A 20,072-nucleotide genomic window follows, 5' to 3' on the forward strand; every position below is an offset into this window, starting at 1 on the left:
ATAGTCTATTTCATTTTATGGGGAAAAGATGCTGCATATACATGTAACTGTTAGATCCAAGGTTGGGCAGGGAAAACTTTTTAAATCAAAGACTTCTACGGGCAATATTAAATGAAAAATGATAACGTTTGGTGTTGAGTAAAGCCTGGAGGATACTAACGTTACCTTGGCCCAGGTCTTGTGTCTATCACCTTAGAAATTATCTGGCATGTAAATCTTGTTTCCAAGGTAACATAAATATCCTCCAGGCTTTATAAAGTTGAAGTGCTGGACTTATGCAGTACAGTTGCTGAACAAATAGATTTTGCAATTCTTCAAATTACATGTATCTATTCATTTCTTTATACAGACTTTATTTTCCTTTTTAATATATGCTTTGCAGCTTTTGTCTTCCACCGGTACCCCTGTTCATACCTGGTCATCATACCTGGTTCACACCTTGTTGTCACGCTGGCCACGTGCTTGAAAATGACTCATGAATATTCATAAAGAAAACGCGCGAAAGCCGACTTACTGCCACTTTTGCTTATATTATTCCGACAACAAATGACCTCATACCATTTTTTCAATAAGCAGAATATTTCCTTTTACTGTCAACAAAAAATTAATAAAACAGCTGAAAAGCTACTTCAGATTGCAATTATGGATCTTGTGATACAACAAAATAGTCTTTGAGCTAGACAGCTGCTAAACCCAATAGAACTATTTTCTTGTATGCGCAAGGATTTCTATTGGCAGTGATCGCTTCCAACGTGTGTTGCCACATTCTACCGGCAGCCTCCGAAGGACTTAGGTGTTTCGTGTTTACGTTCTAGTTTTGGTCACTTTTATCAGTCAAAATGGCACAGGAAGAAGTAGGAGAAGAGACAAGCAAGTACCTGCCACAGCTCCTCGCAGAGAAGGACAGTTTGGACCCGTCATTCGTCCATGCATCAAGACTTATTGAGGAAGGTGCGTATGTCAGAAAATGGCGTGGGCCAAGCCGGCGTCGTTCTTTGTTCACATGTCAAAGATGGTTTAAAACCTCCACGCATCCACTTATCAAGTTTTGGCGTCTTCTTGTCAAAATTTCCATTATATCGATATTATAAGATAAAATACACTTCTGATGGAGACGAAAGGTACAGCTTTATAAGCAGTTTTGTGGATACAGACAAAGGAGAGCTTGTGCAAAAAATTTAGCGGTCCGCGCGCTTCCGGTCTGTCTCTGGAATCAGGTGTCCCTGTACAATATTTACCAGCTAGACTGTTTCCCTTGCACAGCGTATATATCTTCCTGCTTTATATGATTTGAGGCCGATGAGAACAAACTGTCCGGGAAGGATTTCCGGACGTAAACTGAAGTGAAATCACAACTGTCGCCCTACCAGATTTGTGGGGAGGGGGGCAAACTTCCTGTCTGCATGTCTACACACCATATGTCGTCTGGTCATTTGCTTCTTTGTTGTTTGGTGCATTTCTACTGAACCCTAGCACGCTATATTGGGATATGCAGGCTAGTTGAATCAACTTTGTTGGATTTTGTAGCTTAGGGCTTTGTTTTCTAGTTATTTTGACAGATGAGAAGAAAACAAGTTAGGATGTGAGTGGAACAAAAGCTAAGGTTGATGCTCAGTTTCATGTTGTACTTCTTCACATGTCTGAGAACTGCTGTAAAACACTGTCCAAGTTGCCCTCAAATCCATGCATGGTTAGTACCTAACAAGTAGGACTAGGAGTGGACTGTCTTTGACCTCCATGAAATTGGGTCACTAGACTAACGCCCAAGGCAAATGTGATTTTGTCAGACTGGATTAACGAAAAGGAGACGGGCTGAAAGTAGTTCTCACTTGTTGTGAATGTTGGTGCTGTCAGAATTCTCTTTGTATGATTTACAGTTAGTGTTGGTAGCTATATCCGCACCTGCCAGCAGAGGGCCTAGATTACTGTCATGTAAATTATCTCTGCTAATTGGTAAGGAAAAAGCTATTGTCCAGAGGCTGGACAATACAGGCTAGTGATCTTTCCAGCTGCGCCCCAGAGACGAGGTGCTAAAGACTTATGTGCACTGTTGCTGGTGCAGAACAAGGTCTTCCTGATCCCAGCATACAAATGCAGGGTTGCATTCGAAATTTTGCTCCATCCATACCAGAAATCTCTTGGACTTATGAGTAACTTATGAGTAACTGAGTTAAGTTTTATGATAGCAGCTAGGAAATAATCAGTAAGGAAAAGAAATAGGTGGGACCAACTCGCACAGAAAGTATAATAACAACTTTATTTCTCAATAGCACATGGTCAGACTTACATCAGACATTATTGAGATAATTGACCAATATCTTATGTTATTGCAGAAATCTCCAAGCTTGAGAAGGATGACAAGTCCAAGGAGCCGCCAAAGTACAAGGAGGTGCACACCGACAAACCATACCGCATCTTGGAGAGAGTCCTCATTCCTATCAAAGAGTATCCAAAGGTTAGTTGTTGATCTTATTGATTAGTTCTAGTTCCTTGTGTTTTGTTAGTTTTGAAATACGAGTACCAATGCTAAAGAATGTTTTGCTGTAGGAAAATGGGTTGTTTCAAAACATGATTTTGGGAGCGTTAATTTGTATGATGCACCCAAAAAAAAATATTCCCTTTTCGCACACTTACTGACAATTTCTGTATGTTGTTCCAGTGACAATGATGTATGTTATGATTATTCTGTTCATAGAAAACAGCTGGCAACTATGTAGCTTTTCCAAGTTTTTTTGCTACCTAAGGGAACACCAGCTTACACAGTTTTGCTTTATTTCAGTTCAACTTTGTGGGAAAGCTCCTGGGTCCAAAGGGTAACTCGTTGAAGCGTCTACAGGAAGAGACTCGTACCAAGATGTCTATTCTGGGCAGAGGATCCATGAGAGACAAGAAGAAGGTTTGTTGATGGCACATTTCATATTTCTTACAGAAACTTTGATATATTGTACATGTGTGTAAACCTGATGAAACAGCAGGCTAACTTCATTATTCTGCCCATTGCACAGGAGGAAGAGCTCAGAGAGTCCAAGGACCCAAAGTACCTCCACTTGAACGAGGAGCTGCATGTGTTGGTAGAGGCATTCGGCCAGGTAGCAGACTCTCACCAGAGAATTGCACATGGCGTGGCCGAAGTCAAGAAATTCCTTGTACCTGTAAGTTTACATTTCTTTGAATTACTAAAGTATAGCATGTTGGGTTTGGAGTTTAAAGACGCCTAGGATATAAGTACCTATAGTTTCCTAGTCTGACACTTTGTAGAAAAAGGACAATCGTTGAGTCCTGTTCTAATATCTGCCCAACTTTTGTGTTGTGGTCTAGACACATAATGACGAGATTGCACAACAACAGATGGAAGAGATGCAGTATGTCGGCGGCGATGCGAACGGTGGCATGACTTCTCCCAGAGGCCGTGGTCGCGGCCGTGGCGGTCCTCCGATGTCTCGAGGAGGGCGCGGCGGTGCACGAGGAGCCCCTGCCGGTAGGGGTGCGCCACCTGGCAGGGGTGCACCTGCACCCGCAGGTGGGTCACGTATGTAGCCATTTTCATGTCCTTGTTTTCTGGTGTTTTAAACTTGGGATAAAAGAATTCCTATTATTTTTATTTTCTGTCAAGTGTTCTATAGTCTGTTACATTCTTTCTCTCCTTATAAGAATCTCTAATGGATAACAGGTACAAACTTTACTTTATTTTGCTGTTACTTGGCAAGGAAACAGTCTTTTAAAATAAACTTAATTGAATGTCCTTGTTTTTTCCCGGATTTATAAATTATAGACAAATGTTGGTGAACGGGTTTCATTTTAACTTAAGTAGAAACAGTTCATGAATTGCAAACATTTTTATTGTTTAGGTCGTGGAGGTGGGTCACGTACGTAGCCATTTTTATGTCCTTGATTACTGGTGCTTTAAACTTGGGATAAAAGTGAAAAGGGTTCCTATTATTTTTCTTCTCTGTCAGGTGTTCTGTAATCTGTTTAATTCTTTCTCTCCTGATAAGAATCTCTAATGGATAACAGGCACAAATTTTACTTAATTTTGCTGTTACCTGACATGGAAATGGTCCTTTAAAATGAGCTCAATTTAAGGTTGTTGGTTTTTCCCAGGTGTATAGACAAATGTTGGTGAACAGGTTTCATTTTTAGTTTAAGTAGAAGCAGTTCATAAATTGAAAATATTTTTGTTGTTCAGGTCGTGGCGGCCCACCTGGCCGTGGAGGCCCAGGACTGAGGGGTGCCCCCAGCTACCGAGGGTCAGGCCGGGGTGGCATGGACAGTTCCATGGGAGGAGGATACGGACAGGAGAGCACAGCTGACTATGTAAGTTATTCTGGTGTTGAGAAATGGGACGGTTTTTGAATCTCATGTCCAGGCATGATATAACTTGCGTACTGTAACCTGGCAGACCAAATGTTGATTATGTGGGTTTACAGAAAGACTGATCCAAAGTTAACCCATACTTTTCTGGTGTAATGAATTTGTAACAGCATTAAGCTGTCTTACTTGTGTATCATGCCTGAACTACTGTATGTTAATGGGCTATAGTTAAGGATAAAGGATATAAAAGTGCTGTGCAAATGGCTGAAACAGCATACAAGACTAAAAGAGTAAAAGCCTAGGTGTAGTGTTAGATACACATAAACCTAAGAGATCACTCAAGGTCTGTGAACCCTCGACCCGGCTTGTAGGGAGGTGGCCAAGGCTTCCGCAGCGGCAGCAGGGGTGGTGGATACAACCAACAAAGCAGCGCAGACTACGTGAGTGGACTTACCGAACTAATGATAAACTCCCAGTCCCTAAAGGGTACCTCACAGAGGAGCACCTATAATCCTAATCAATTATGAAGTCTTAAGTTCTAAACACAACAATAGACAAGTCCTAAATAAACTCTTTAAATAGGCTCTAAACAGAATAATTACCAAACAGTATAAAAAACAATCATTCAAACAACAAGGTAAGCAAATCTAAAAGGTGATGGTAAGTAAAAACAAAACTCAAATTGAAAAACTAACAGGGTGCATGTAGTCAGATAGCTCACTCCAATTTTGTGATGAACATTTCTTTCTGTCTATCTTGTAGGGATATGAGGAGTCCAGCTATGACCAGGGATACGACCAGGGGTATGACCAGGGCTATGGTGGTGGCTCCAGTGGAGGAGGGGGATACAGGTCAGTTGTCTTGTTGTACACATTATTTATTCTTTCATGTGTCGTTATAACTGCCCAAAAAATAGCTTGTGCATGCTGCAATGTATTAAAAAACGTTTGCAATGTTTTTCAGTGAAACACAGTCGTATGACTACGGCCACGGGGCAAGCAGCGACTCCTACGGTGGAGACTATGGTGGTGACTATGGTAAGTGTTGGAGGCCAAAACAGTAACAGAACAGTTCCCAACATTATCAGAACAATTCCCAACATTATCAGAACAGTTCCCAACATTATCGGAGCAGTTCACAAAAGTGTTGTTTTTTTGTCTTTAAATCAGATCAGGTTATTTTGCTGAGGTTTTGTTCCCTCATGTTTCAGGAAGCAGCAGTGCTGACCGCTGGGGAGGAAGTGGTGGTGCCGGCAGCCTCAGTGGTGGCCCCACCCGCCTGAAGGCTCCCGGGCCTCGCCAAATGAAGGGGGCGTACAGAGACCATCCCTACGGCGGCGGCAGTGGCTACTAGAAGTGAAACACACGTCACCCGAGGGGTGACACAACAACGCTAGTGGCCGCCCACCAACCTCACCACCACAGCCAGTTCCAATGTAAATCAGTTGTCCTTTTGTATTTTTGGTTTTGGTTCCCAGGTTAAGGTTTTAGTGTAATTATGCCTGTAGTGTTAACTGGTGAGTGATGTGTTAGAAGACCCACTTTTAAAAGTTTTATTTTTGTACCTTGGTTCCCCAAGCAACTTAGTGGGTTTTTACATGTACACATAACAGTGTATTGGGTAGTCATTCCATTACACAATAGTTAAACTGTTAAATGTTACATTACTGCAACCTACAATCTTGCCCTAATTCAAAGATAAAACAATGTCGTTGTCAAGACTTGATGTCCACCATACCCCATAATGTATTCCTTCCAAATGTGTATGTAATAACCGCAAAGCTAGTGCCATTTGCCCAGCTTGGCTGTTGGCTTAAGAAAATGTCAAATGTATACCCTTAAAAAGAGTAAACCCTGTAACCCCCATGTTACCTTGTTGTAAAGTGGACTGAAGCCAAAACCTTTGTGCTCATAAGTCTTGTGAATAATGCGAAAATGTTAGGTAGGTACAACATGTAACGTTAGAGCATTATTAGGGAGTAGTAGGGTAATGTAAAGGACGAGGTAACCGCCATTTGAAAGTGATGCTATTTGCCATTAATGTCGTGTGTAATGCTATGTAATGTGGGGCTTAAAGCAGTTGTAAGTTGGATCTCATCTCTACAAGTTTGTTTTTCACAGGTCCGAAACTGCAAGAAATTCCTGCATAACAAATAAAGCGTCATTTAAATGTCCTCTGAAACAAGTTGTAAACGTCCTTAACATGTTTGCTCAAGTTCAAAAGACTGGTCAGAACCTCATTTATGATGTTGTTAGCTACCCAAAGGCTTAAATGTTAAATTCAACTGGATGTATTTTGGCCTACGAGTATTTTACTCCAAGTACTAGTAAGTTGTTATTGGCATCCAGTCAAACTTATTGATAAAAATGCAAATGATCAGGATCTCATTAAGTTGATGTTGAGTTATAACATAGTTCAGAGATAATAAAAGTGTGTACTGAATGAAACTTGAAAGCAGTCATTTGGAACCCCCTGTACTTATAAGACTGAATAAACCTGCACTGTTTCGGTAAATTTGATGAAAGACAGTTTGTTTGTGACATCAGACTGCTAACCTTACTTGTACATCATTCAAGGTGAACTGATTCATAAAAGGTTTGATCTTGCAGTTGTACATTGAGTGTTGGTTTTGGATGGAATGAGGGCCAGCAATAACAGGGAGTATCCTTAATCTAACATTTTTGTATCTGAATTTTTTCTCGTCTTCACTCAAATCGTATTGCACCTACAGGATGGCAGCAAACGTTAAGAGTATGTGCGTGTTTCTGTTATGACCTGCCCAAACCAGTATTAAAAGGGAATGTATAGGAATGTATAGAAAGATATCAAACTTAAAAGGCTTATCTTCATAGTGAATATTCAAGTTGCTGAGCCAAGTGACCATGTGTGGAGTAACCTAACAGTATTTACTAAAATCTCAGGCTTAGTGGAAGATAAACACACATAGTTGGAGATACAGTGTACAAAGAGTCAGAGGTATTTTACGTTTTAAAGTATTGAAGCTGCAACCCACTTAGTCTTGATGTAAATGTCCAGTATTGCTGAAAAGGAAACCTAAGAGATGTGACACTGAATTCTTTGCTGATCTGTTGAGGGGAGAAATAAGTCAGATTCAAGACAGAACGTTTCAAGAAGACCTGCCCAGCATAACTTGAAAAAAGTGCCTTAATTTTCAAGGAAGTGCAATAACCCAATTCCTTGGTCCCATGTAAGTATCCTCTTTACCTTCACTAGGTAACTTGATATTCTAACCAGTTCAATGATTGTTCACACCAACTATGTCATGGAAAGTTATGAATTTTAATACTACACTGAGTGTTTTGAATTCAACCGTAACCAACTCAAAATTTTTATATGTACAGTATATCACATTTTAAAATGTCAGTCGATATTGTATCACTGTTTCACAACAAAGAGTTCACTTTTGTGTTGACCCAAACAAGTTATAGTCATGGTGAAGATCCTGTGCACGGTCTAATCTAAAATGAAGTTATTCAAAGTGATGAAAGTAGTTGCCATAGGTTACCTGTATGTAGAGTTAGCATTCACTAAAATTCTAAACTAAGGACATCAAAAATGAATTGCTCAATCTTTGCCAGTTCTAGGAATGCTACAGCACAATATAAATGATATCAAATAAGCTGCAGCAAATTCATTCAAGCCTTGCTCAAAGTAGAACAAGATCTAGATATCTAATTACTATTGATGGTAGTATTTCTGTGCACAGGGTCTTTATCTATAGTTGTCAATGTCACCTCATTACTGCAAAGAAGATGAAGATGCATGCTATGATTCAACAACCTTCTAAGAATCCAATCAGACCATGAAGCTTTCAACATGTTCTGTTCTGTCCCATGTTCTGACAGCTAAACAATGAATGTCTCTCCCAGTTCTCAAGCTGTAGATAAAACTGCTGCCACTATGGCACTTTAACCAGCTCACAGAGGCAGGAAAAGGTTAAATACAGCATTGCAGACAAGACCAGAGTTGAAAACATTCTCTTTGCTGCTGGTAGGTAAGACTAATTGCTAAGTGTCCATCCATTGTACATGAGGACCCTATACTATGTTTGTACCATTTTTGCTGTTTGAAGTTTTAAAAACCCATACAGTCCTTATGCCAAGTGATGTGTGTTAAAAAAAACCTCATTAGTGCATAAACATATTTGCCTCTGGATGTCATGTTGAACAAAAATAAAATGTGCCATGTTTGTTGTGGTATACTTCCACATTTGGTGATCAACAGTTAAGAAGGCTTAGTGTTGTGCGGACAGAAGGGATGGAGATGCTTAAACTTAAAAGCATTCCTTCCAAGCTTAAAATTTCAATGGCTTAGAGTGGTTCCAATGCGGCTAGCATAGGATGGGGATTGTTACTCATAACAGCTGTTAGTGGATTACCACAATTTTCTAATAACAGGTACTAAAATATTTACGAACCAGGGAAAAACAAATGTGAAAGTTTATGCACGACATCCAGTGCTACCTTCTGAGCTGAAATCAGTGTTAAAGCACTTTAACAGTCAAATATAACCAAATGAAAAATTGACCCAGAATGCCACAACCAGTGTATTGTGACTATATTTCTTTGTGGTGGTCAAACTTGAGTAGGGCAAGTTAAAATGACGAAGAAAATGTTTTTCTTGGCTATTTAAATGATGTAACTGAACAGTTTTAAATGAACAGCTTGTTGCTATATATTACTGAAAAACTTAACCGCATGCTGTCTTTGTTTTATTGAGGCAGTCTCTGGGAGTCAATGTAACTCTTAAGGATTCGAGTATAACAATTTTATATCCTTTTGAATATTGAAACATGGAGTAAATAAAGTAGGGTAGATTTTGTTTGTCTCTGTTTTGAATGAAGCTGAAAGTCATGCCTACTTGTCCTGTCTTTCCAGGTGGAAGAGTCTTCTATCCTGCCACAGCACCTGGACAGAACCTGAAGTGCTTGTGCTGGCCAATAACGGTATGCAGTTACCCTCTTGTCATATCTGAGTGATTTTTTTGTGTACCTTTGTATTTTATCAATCTTCCCCTATAACTCTTTGGTCATTTGTCCTTAGGAGTGACGCTGAATGTCCCCATGGGCTGTGGTTTTTTGCAAAGCCAAAGTGTTCTGCTGCATGCAATGTCAGAACTTGGCAGCAGTCAACGCCTGGATGCATCTGTGTGTCAACCTGGCCTGGACTAGAGTCAACTCTACTCTAAGAGAAAACACCTGGAAAGGTGTCATGAACGCCTGAGATATTTTTGCAATAAAAGAGTCAATTAGAATGGACATGTCTCAGAGTCGTTTCATCTCTGTATACTGCAGGGTTTGTGTGAACAGGAAATACATGTCTTTTAGATGACCTATTTAAAACAGGCGATAGGCCTTGGAATTGTCGTTGAATTGCCCGTGCTGTTATGAGTGAGACCCAAAATAAAGTACTGGAGGATTCCCCTAGCGGTAGCTGAAGTAACCCGGCCATCACCGACGAGTGAGGGCTAACCCAGCTTTCAAGGATGACCAGAAGTACAAGGTCCCTTGCTCAACAACAATTCAGAAGCCTGTCCCCAATTTCTAAATCAGAACATTGTGGTCCAAGTGAATATTCTTGCATGTAAATTGTTCACTGAAAGTGCCATGTATGATGTAGGGAAATGATGCACACAGACAAGACTTAAGCAATGTGAAGGCACTGAATCTGCTCTAAATCTTCAAATTCTGGAATTCCAAGGTCAATACAAGAGGGCTAAAAATTCACATTTCCGGTGCGCAATCATGGACACTCAAGGGTCAAATGGCATTTCACAGTAGGTTTATGTACACTAGTTTACAGTATTCGTGACTTTTATGTTTTGGCCAGGCCAATTTAATTTCTTGCTTCTCAGAATAGCCTGTCTTGTTTCTCTAAAAAATTTGAGTCAGTATTCCCATTCACAAATTTTAACTCTTGTTACTATCTGTTTAATTGTAAAACTCAATAGCCACCAAAATAGATTATAAAGGCCTGCACATACCTAAAAAGTGTGGTCACATTGATCTTAAGTTATAATTTTTCTTTCATTAAAACTTTTTCTCAATATCAATCTATATAGATGGTAAAAGGTAATTTTGTTCCTGAAATTATTGTACTAGATCAAAGAAATTTGCATAAAAGGAGCCATACAGAGCTGAAATTTGAATAATCCTTATTCTTTGTTATGTAAACCCTTATTTTCATTCAAGACTCTAATTTTTTTTCTTCACCCTATCGCTCCAATTTTTTCTGAAAAAATCCAAGAAGCAACAAATTAAATTGTTGTAAATAGAACTTTTGCACTCAAAATACTTCTGTGCTAGCCTGGAATCCAAACTGGGAGCTATAATAGGTTTGAATTCCAGGCTACTTCTGTACACCTTAATTTATAGGTTTCCTTTTGCCAAAAATGAAATTTAAACCGTTACCATACATGACTTACTGGTCTGTATTACTTGTATGTAAACATCTTATGGAGTTGGGTTATAAAAGATACGAGACAACTAAGACTTCTGTTGTAATGTTTATTCAACAAGCATTTTATCAGTTGCTATCTGATGCCATCTTCCTTCAAACAAAATTACTTCCACAATAGTCTCTGCTATCATACATAAGATTTTCAGAAATATCATATTTGGCCTTGAGCTTACATTTTTAATTGGCTTTAAAAAGCCTTTATTTTTATTCAATGTTTTCATTCAAATATATCTTTTTCACATTTCACCCTTCATTCTTACCGTCACAGTATACCTTATCAAAAGCCAACTGCTAAAATGCCCTGGATATTTGTCTATTACATACACACTCTTCAACCTACAGGCTTCAGTAGTTGCCAATTGACTTTGTAGTAAACGTTGTTGTACATCAATGCAGAGACTGACCAGTCGGCGCACATCATGGAAATGTTTACTACAGAATTCACACTTTGGCATGTAAAAGGAACACAATGAGAGAGAATGACATGGTTTAACAATTGTAAACAAAAAAGCAAAAAAAAACCTGTGGCAGCAATCTTACCAACCAGGTCAATCCCAGATTTCTTCTTTCCGGTCCTAGCACATAGGTAAGGAGTCTTCTTTCAAACCGCCCAACATAGGAAATAACAGCACACATTAGATTTCTATGAAAATTATGTAGGACCTGTGATGCCATGGGGGAGCGCAGTGTATACCATAGGATACACTTCCAAATAAGCCGCATTGGAAAAACATAAAGTTGGTAGTGTTTGGTCACAGATTACAACAACATTCCTTCCTTTCACAACTTCTGGTAGAGATTAGACCTGTTACACTCAGTTGGTCCATAATATAACTCAGGGATGACATAAAGGGTGGAATGTATGTTCTCGCTCGGACAACATCATCATCATCATCATGCTTTCACACCCGGCATCACAGACACTACGGAGGTTCGGTCCCTTTAACAACAGTTCTGTTCTGCAGCGATACTTATTGCAAGAGCTGGAGTAATATGGCACAAATGAAGTGCAGACTCAGTGCATCGTGGTGGGTTTCTTATCGTAGGCCATGCCTCTGCTTGTCGTTAAAGGGACTCAAACATATCAAGACAGTCACACAACAGAATCTACTTGATTAGGAAACGTCATTAGGAAGGGCCTATCCATGTTTGTTTGGGATGGCGATGGTCGTGCCTACACCTCCGGGACAGCAACGCTGGGGATCTGGGTGATACCAAGGCGCTCCTGGGCACACAGGCCCCTCTTCATGGCCGGCAGGGTGATGGCGCTGTCCTTCACATGGCGACGGGCGGAGCAGTCCGACTGGATGAACGCATGGTTATTACTTCCCCTGTAGAGGCAAAAGAATAGCTTTAGCATGGCAATCTAATAAGACAGATACATACTGTATATTGGAGAAGTATACATATGACCAAACCATGCAGGTACTTTCAGTTGTAAACACCTGACATCCCCACTGACTCCCGTGTAAATGCCTTTATTCTTCTTCCACACACTAGTTCCTGCAGTAAACGTGCATTGAAAACGCTGCCAGATACTCACCACATGTTGGCATCCGCCACGTAGTAGCAGGACGGCTTGCCGAACCCGTTGAAGGTGGAGGCAGCTGCCATGGTGTATGCACCCATATCTGCAGAAAAGAAGAGTATAGGATCTTATTCTGCTCTACTTTTGTTCCTTTCTCATCCACTTCTAATGATGCCCCTTTGTTAGTCATTTTATTGTCTGACGTCACAGCATCTATCATTCATTCACACAAGGCTCAGATATTTGGTACACTGAAGATGTCTCATCAACTCATCAGAGAGGGCAAGTGTTTACATCACAGCCAAGTGATCCATGCTAACTGCTTGAAGAATATTTGCTTCTTTGCTATTTTTTGCAATGTCTATGTAAGACAAGAAGAAAACAGTCACTTCTAACAATGTCCCTTAGTTGCTAGACAGTAAATACTCTTGCCAGAGCCAGTATCATTATCCCACAGCCATTCATTAAAGCGGCATGCTGCTTACTACATATACAAATTACAATTATTCTAGTTCCCCAAATCACCCAAGTCTCATAGAATGAACATCAAGTTTAAGACAATAACCTTCGAACAAGATCCAGTCGCCAACTTGCAGCTCCGGCAGGAGGCAGTGTTCCATGATGCGGTCCAGACCATCACAGGTGGGGCCCCACACACTGGTGGAGAACAGGGGCTCTTCTTTATCCACATCCTGCAACAAACAACAGAAAGCTCCAGCATGCCTGCATGTTTCATCTAACATACCTTAACTGCTCAAAATTCCCATTACGATTATCTACGAATCAACTTAGAACCTCTATTGCAAATTGTAATGACTTTTAACAATGATTTACTGTAAATGCATTTAAGTTTGCATGGTTTTTACTTCGCGGTAGGAAGAAAATGGAGTGTTCACGTTTGAAACAATAGTAGCACTACAGCCAAAGGTGGGCAGAAAGTTTTGCCATGACTTTGAGTTTGCACTGAAGAGTTCACCGCAAAAACTGCGAACATTAAACCACCGCATTTCTGCATTTACAGAAGTCAAGCCAACTATGGCAGTGTTGTAGCTGTATTGGTACAGAATAACTTACCCTCATGAGTGTTGGAGTAACTGCAGCATGGTCGTACAGCAGGCAGTTGAAGGAGCCATAGACGCCATCGTTCACATAGTACATGAAGGCTGGTTCCTCACACAGGGAGGGTGCCACCGAGTTCATCACAGCATCTGGAGAACAGAACATACTACATCAGGTAAACCTGATACTGCTTAGAATAATTCCCTAAAATCAGCTGGTTGAAATTTCACAAGCAACTTTGCAGGCTCAGATATTTGGTACACTTAAGATGTCTCGTCAGCTCATCAGAGAGGGCAAGTGTTTTCATCACAGCCAAACAAGTAAACTTGAACATAGGGGGATGGAGGGGTCCTTACCTTCAGCCTCCTCATCTTTGAACTCCTGGATGTCACGAGCCACCATGCGCTTGGCGACGATGTTCACAGCCACGGTGAAGGCAGAGGCGACGAAGAAGCGCCCAGGCTCGGCGATGATACGCACTCCACTACCTGGTGGGAAGTGCTCGTCCAGGGCTGGCCCCAGGTCAGCCACAATCTGTGATGCAGGGGAGGAATCTTGTTATGACGATTTAACACCACAGAGTTAAGAAATCTGCCACATTTTGTATGTCCTACCAACACAGGCTGAGACATTTGGTACATTGAAGATGTCAACTCATCAGTAAGGGCAAGTGTTAACACCAGTCTAAAAGGTAGACTTGCTTGTCTTAGATCATTCAAGTGTATTTTGTGTCTTACATTCAGCCTCCTGAACTCCTGGATTGCCATTACTGTAATGATGAAACAATTTGTCTCGAACACTGAGCAAAAATAATCCTCACCTCATCGAATGAGATCGCTGCACTCTCCTGGCCGGGGAAACCGCCTCCGATGTCGAGCATGTCGAAGTCGAAGCCATACTGGTCAGCGATGTTGAAGATGCGCTTGGCAGACTCCACACCACGAGCAAACGCAGACGCCTCCAGACAGCCGCTGCCAACGTGGAAGCTGTACAATTCAACAGTCTCGAGTTAATGGGATGTAATGGTTTTGTCCTTGTTTGACATAAAAAAATGTCTTAATCGCAAAAGGCTCAGATATTTGGTACACTGAAGATGTCTCATCAAATCATCAGCGAGGGCAAGTGTTTACATCACAGCCAAGCTAGGCATGTTAATAGACTACTGTGCATTCAAGACCATTGTATGCAATTAAGTGTTAAGGTTTGCAGTAGTACACTACAACACCCAAGCATGACAGCCTAGTTAGTATCATTCTACCCACTTCTGACATATATCTTTGAGGATGACTTTACTTACCTCACGCCTACCACGTTGAGGTCCAGCTGGGCTGCCACTTCCAGCAGCTTGGGTGCCTGACTGGGGTGGCAGCCGAACTTCATCCCCAGCTGGCACTGCGCCTCAGCTGCAGGGGGCAGGATGCGGAGCAGAAGGCTGCAGGGAGGGGAACATGTTACAGATCAGACACAACTTTCTCAAGAATGACACATAGGTATACCATTAAATACGAGTCTTTGGAGATTAAAAAAAAAAAATACATAAATGGTTAAAAGATCAGGCTCAAACAATTTATACACTGCAGATATTTTCATCAGGTGCCAAAAAACAAAGTTATGTGCTACAAAGACTTTAAGTGATGGTCAGTTGAGACTGTCTTGTCAGGTGCATGTAATTGTTGGTTAAGACAGTTTTAGGGCTTACCTTGTAGCAAACTGCTGCCACATCCCAACAGCAGGGCTCGATATTCATTTTTGGAAATAGGTGCACTGGTGCACCCAACCAAAAAAAATTAGGTGCACAGAATGAATTTGGGGTGCACCACATAAAATAAAGTTGAATGTCAGCAAAGTATAATTTCAAAGTTTACGCTACTGCCTCTCTTAAGAACTTCAATCTGTAATTCTAAGTAATACATATATATAGAGAAAGTAAAACAAATGGTTGTAACGCTTTTTCTGATACTTACATTTCAATAATATTCTGTATACTAGTGTACAATACTACTTTTACCCTATGGCCTACAAAAATATCTAGGTGCACTGGTGCACCCACAGTAAAAAATCAGGTGCACAGCTCCAATTTTGGGTGCACATGCACCCACTATTTCGAGCCCTGCAACAGGCTCCATCAACATATAAACAGAGAACTTACCAAGCATCCGGGAAGTAGTTCTTGATCTTGTGCAGCTCATCCTCATTGTCAAAGGTCATGAGATTGACCTCGTTCTTCTTGGCATAGCGGATGTGAGAGGTCTGCTTGCAGGGGTTGGCATAGACGATGCGGTCAGGGCCAACACCCAAGTTCAACACCTTTTGCACTTCAGTCTGGTGGAACAAATAGGGATAGAAAAGTAGGATATTGTTAGCAATCCTGGAATTTGGTAGCCCTGCATCCAAACCTATTATAGCGGAGAGTGCTATAATAGGTTTGGATACCAGGCTAGGAATTTGTGTCTACTCTAATTTGTGTGAACATTCAAACAAGGAAGGCATTTATCAAAATGCATCACATTATTTTTCATTCCAAAATGGCTCAGATATTTGGTACACTGAAGAAGTCTCATCAACTGATCAGCGAGGGCAAGTGTTTACATCACAGCCAAGCAACTATTGCTAACACCTGAGGAGTATTAGATCCAGGCAATGACGCAATAAGTATGTGACTAACCTTGCTAGCACAGTCGAAGCCAGTCCCCAGGTTGGCCAGTACCTGTAGGACATGGGGGCTGTCGTTGCACTTGACAGCGTAGAAAGGCTCCACACGGGGGAGGCGGGACACCCACTTCTTGTACTTGTTCACGACATCGCCAAGGTCACACACAAAGAAAGCGTCGTCTTTGTCATCTCGTCCGCCGGAGTTCACCTAGGGTTAGCAATAGGCCAATCAGGCGGACAGCAACGACAATTGCAAAGATCATTCCTGCAAAATTCAGCAATCGTCACACAACTTTCCACAATTACAAAAGTGTGGCATACCTAGTGCTGTGTACCTAAACTCATGTTCAGGTTCAGGTCCAGATTCAAGTCCGGAGGTTCAGGTCTGGACTTATAAGTCTGATTCAAGTCCGGGGTTTAGGTAGACAGCATTAGGCATACCCAATAAAAATTATACATGTTTTGAGTAGCATTGTAGCCAACATTACACTTAAAGGAGTATTACTATTAGATCCAATGTTTACCTTGTTGGTGAGGACGTCTCGGGCCGTGAGGCCGTCACGGAGAACTTCCATGGACAGGTCCTTATTCATGATGTGAGTCTTCATTCTTGATAAGGTTAATACAGACTAGGATAGGAGCTAGGACACGGGTGATTATGATATTCGCAACAACCTGAAAGTAAATAGAGGTAGTGCCATGGTCAGTAATTTCTTTAAAAGTTTCAATACATAAAATTAACACAGAGCAAAATAATATGCTTCAGTAATTGCCAACTCCTGTCTGGGGAAAAAAAGGGAGCTATTTGTACAGCTGTTCTGCCACCCTAAGTAGTTTATTGGCTAAAAATAACTCCATTTATCACCAGTCCTGAGCGAGATCACTAAACTTAATTCTACATAATTTGCTCAATCTTTGTGTTTGTATGCTTGATTACAGGCATCAACCACAAATGCTGTGATGTGAAGAGTTTAACATAACAAACAAAGGTGCGTCATTTACCATGCAGCTTCACAAAACAAACAAGAACCTTGATACGCCAAAAATAATTATTCAAGCAACTGGATAAGATTATGAAAGACTCAGACGTTTCAGATAGCATCCGCTATCTTTCGTCAGTGACTAAAGAAGGATCTGGTAGAGCTAGGTTTTATACCAAAACTCTGAATAGATATGTTAATGAAGGGAAGACAATTTCAGATGGTTCAATAGGATAGTAAGTTAAGACAAGTTTGCATGCTAATGAATCAATTAGCACCTGTTGTTTTAGGAGCTTAATGTTTGTTTGAACCTTGATACTTACACAGCAAAGAAGAAAATCTGGGACACCAGCAAATGTCAGCTAGGATCCCAAGGCGGTTCGAAATTGTGGTCAAGCTGCTCTCGGTAGAGACACTGACCCTCTGGGTTCTTCAGGAACGGTGCTGCTGTGTGTCCACCCTGGAGAGACATCGTATGATACATGTTATTAGAGATGACAAGGAATATGAGATTGGCTTCATACTTGACGGAACAACCATGAAGTGTATCTAGGGATGTGTTAGTTTACCTGGTGATCAAAAATCAGTAGCAAGAGCTAAATCTAGTAGCTTTTTCCTTAGACCCCGTTCATACTAGGCTTCGCGTAGCCGGATCATTTGCACACATCCGCGTCATTTGTTTGCATTTTCTAGCTTCTGCTTTGATTTCGGGGGCATGGAGTCAACGAACTGGTCTACAGAAGAGACAAGGCTCTTGATTTCCCTCTATTGTGCTGCAGAAACCCAGATAAAGCTAGGAGGGTTGTACAGAAACAAAAATGAGATTTCTTCCGTTATTACATATGACTTTCCAACGTAACATAAGAAACAAAATCTCGTGTCCGGCCATGTTTAAAGAAAGATGCGCTGTTCTATAGAACGTTTGAAACTTTTAGACGTTTTAAAACTGTTCTAAAGGACTCCTACATGGCTGAAACAATCATCTCTACTCTATTACTATATGTTTGTTACTTTTTTACTTTACCCTACTCTAGCAAACTTTACTCTTTGACCTGTCTGACTGAACCAAGCTGCACCTAGCTGAATATATCCAGATTTACACAGTCTAATCTGTCCAATAATGACAGGGGCTCTCTCTGGCGCTAACTGATTTCACTCACTGTGTCCTGAGATGTCTTTCCTGAGAATTTGAAATTTACTGTTTCAATACATAATGTGGCCCTAACAAGAGGTGGAATCTACGGTGTTACCACACTGTGCCTGTATAACGAAAGCTTTCGAACATCTAAATGCGTGCAGCACACCGAGATTTATCAACTATTCACTTCCTGTATGATACAGTGTACTACCGGTCCAGCTGGGTAATTTCGCATAATTGCACCAGCCGGATAATTGCACCAAATACGCTGGAAAATGGGGTGTGCAGTTAAATGGATTCTACTGTATCCAGATATATCTGGATATATCAGGATACATACACCCCGTTCATACTAGGCTCACACCCTGTTAATACTAGGCTTCGCTGCTCCGGATATATCCGGATATAACCGGTCAGCGAAGCCTAGTATGAACGGGATGTAAGTGATATTTCATCCAACTTTTGGGATTAAGTTCACAGTTTTCCATCATATCCATATGGCTGAACTCATATTCTAGGGTTCAATACATGGTTGCTGTTTTCCAATATAGCGAATCCTACTCTATATAATTCTATTTCTGCGTGAATGGCATGAACACACAGTTTCTGATATATACTTTTACTTACAATTAATTATATAATGAAACCAACAACAACAACAACATATAATAATGTTACAGTAGCATGGCAGGGACTAGGACAACTCCACCATGACTGAATGACTGGTGTAAGGAAAGATTAGTACCTATTAACTTGTAAACACCATGGACGTGTGCACTGTGCCAATGATCGTACGAACATGTATTTTGGACATTGGTCTATACACAATCGGGGATGAGAGAACATGGTACGGTCAACATACATCCACGTGACTAGTCAAATGGTCACTATTTTCCAATTCTGAGTAAGAATTTGAATGGGTGTCTACAGAAATGTCGGGACAAATTGACTACAGCGATGGCCAAGGATATATATGGTGTTTTACTAATGCATAGATGGAGAACTATTTCACCACGTGATGTAACAGCATTCCCTCGTCCGCCATCTTGAAACGTTTTCGAATAACATGTCTACAAAAGTCGACAGATTTTACGCTATTTTCGACCACAAATCCTACCTGTGCCCTAGACTCCCACCCCGCCTTTCTGTAGTCTTGTAGCGGGGTAATGGTGTATAAGAGTACGGTCCAAAAAACCGCAAAAGATGGTCCGCTTATGTTGCCAGTATCGCCTACTTCTCCGTCCGCAGTCATGGACGAAAGGAAGAGAATGTGACGTCAACGGGGTGCATTATATACGGCGGATTACCTGATTGCGAATCATTCCGCGGTTGGTTGAAATTAACATAACAATCAACGTATTTTGGGAAGATATTGTCACGGAAAATATGTGCTTAATAAATCATTATTCATTTCGATGTAAAATAAAATCTGACCACTCGAATTTTTTTAATCTTTCTAGACTTCAATTTCGGCACTACATTTCGGTCGATGGGTACATCGGTGTCCTGCGAGGGGGCGCGTTACACCATCTAGAGTGCTGATTGGCTAACTGTAGACGACGCCCAACGACACTCCTCCATATATGGCGAGACTGTCGATTCGGCGGGAACGAACGCTGGAATACATGAATAACCCTTCTAACATGTTTAAACCGATGTTGTTTTGACAGAAAATGCGATAATAAAACACACAGTCACCCCCATGATAATTGTACTAATCGCTGTCGGAAAATTTAGAGTAAAATCTACTCTTGAATTATGTTCTATAGTTTCTATATTTCATAGCATATTGTGTTCGTGCCAGGCCTGGTTCGTGCTGGATTGCACATGGGCGCGTGGTCACAAGCTGAGATCATCCGGACCAGACGGCCCTGCACGCTTCCTGCCTCACACCAGCCAGGCGGGCTGCATGCACGGGACATGCG

The 20,072-nt window shown here is 41.1% G+C and overlaps 2 protein-coding genes across 9 annotated transcripts; one reads left to right on the forward strand and one right to left on the reverse strand.

Moving 5' to 3' along the window:
- Nucleotides 1-729: 729 nt before the first annotated feature.
- On the forward strand, nt 730-9,586 carry LOC136427655 (KH domain-containing, RNA-binding, signal transduction-associated protein 2-like). Of its 8 annotated transcripts, XR_010754491.1 has the most exons (13): nt 730-951; nt 2,334-2,455; nt 2,780-2,896; nt 3,006-3,152; nt 3,319-3,529; nt 3,849-3,866; nt 4,187-4,314; nt 4,683-4,751; nt 5,074-5,162; nt 5,275-5,348; nt 5,522-5,746; nt 9,210-9,277; nt 9,375-9,586. XR_010754491.1 is itself a non-coding variant. In XM_066416695.1 (11 exons), exons 1-11 carry the CDS (start codon nt 840-842, stop codon nt 5,662-5,664), a joined length of 1,230 nt encoding a protein of 409 aa, XP_066272792.1. In that variant the 5' UTR covers nt 730-839; the 3' UTR covers nt 5,665-6,758. The 8 variants fall into 8 exon arrangements, 7 of the variants coding, with proteins under 7 accessions (XP_066272792.1, XP_066272793.1, XP_066272797.1 ...); XM_066416695.1 differs by lacking the exons at nt 9,210-9,277; nt 9,375-9,586 and having other exon boundaries at nt 5,522-6,758; XM_066416696.1 differs by lacking the exons at nt 9,210-9,277; nt 9,375-9,586 and having other exon boundaries at nt 3,319-3,520; nt 5,522-6,758.
- Nucleotides 9,587-10,823: 1,237 nt separating this feature from the next.
- LOC136427654 (ornithine decarboxylase-like) lies at nt 10,824-19,424 on the reverse strand. The gene is made up of 12 exons (XM_066416694.1): nt 19,265-19,424; nt 17,333-17,469; nt 16,554-16,704; nt 16,043-16,237; nt 15,527-15,699; nt 14,675-14,809; nt 14,198-14,363; nt 13,734-13,911; nt 13,393-13,526; nt 12,884-13,010; nt 12,334-12,421; nt 10,824-12,121 (listed from the first exon to the last, which is right to left on the reverse strand). The coding sequence occupies exons 3-12, from the start codon at nt 16,635-16,637 to the stop codon at nt 11,965-11,967; spliced, it is 1,437 nt and encodes a 478-aa protein (XP_066272791.1). The 5' UTR covers nt 16,638-16,704; nt 17,333-17,469; nt 19,265-19,424; the 3' UTR covers nt 10,824-11,964.
- Between the last annotated feature and the right edge of the window lie 648 nt (nt 19,425-20,072).

The sequence above is a fragment of the Branchiostoma lanceolatum genome, chromosome 2 (genome assembly GCF_035083965.1).
Source record: "Branchiostoma lanceolatum isolate klBraLanc5 chromosome 2, klBraLanc5.hap2, whole genome shotgun sequence".
Classification (NCBI taxonomy): domain Eukaryota; kingdom Metazoa; phylum Chordata; class Leptocardii; order Amphioxiformes; family Branchiostomatidae; genus Branchiostoma; species Branchiostoma lanceolatum.

Bases quoted from the DNA above. Each gene is read 5' to 3' on its own strand.
- LOC136427654 (XM_066416694.1), bottom strand. From the start codon at position 16,637: ATGAAGACTCACATCATGAATAAGGACCTGTCCATGGAAGTTCTCCGT. The intron at 14,364-14,674 runs GTAAGTAAAGTC...TGAATTGTACAG, and splicing joins CTCAACGTGGTAGGCGTGAG to CTTCCACGTTGGCAGCGGCT. The intron at 13,011-13,392 runs GTAAGTTATTCT...TGTTTGTTGCAG, and splicing joins TTACTCCAACACTCATGAGG to GATGTGGATAAAGAAGAGCC.
- LOC136427655 (XM_066416695.1), top strand. From the start codon at position 840: ATGGCACAGGAAGAAGTAGGAGAAGAGACAAGCAAGTACCTGCCACAG. The intron at 5,163-5,274 runs GTCAGTTGTCTT...AATGTTTTTCAG, and splicing joins AGTGGAGGAGGGGGATACAG to TGAAACACAGTCGTATGACT. The intron at 5,349-5,521 runs GTAAGTGTTGGA...CTCATGTTTCAG, and splicing joins AGACTATGGTGGTGACTATG to GAAGCAGCAGTGCTGACCGC.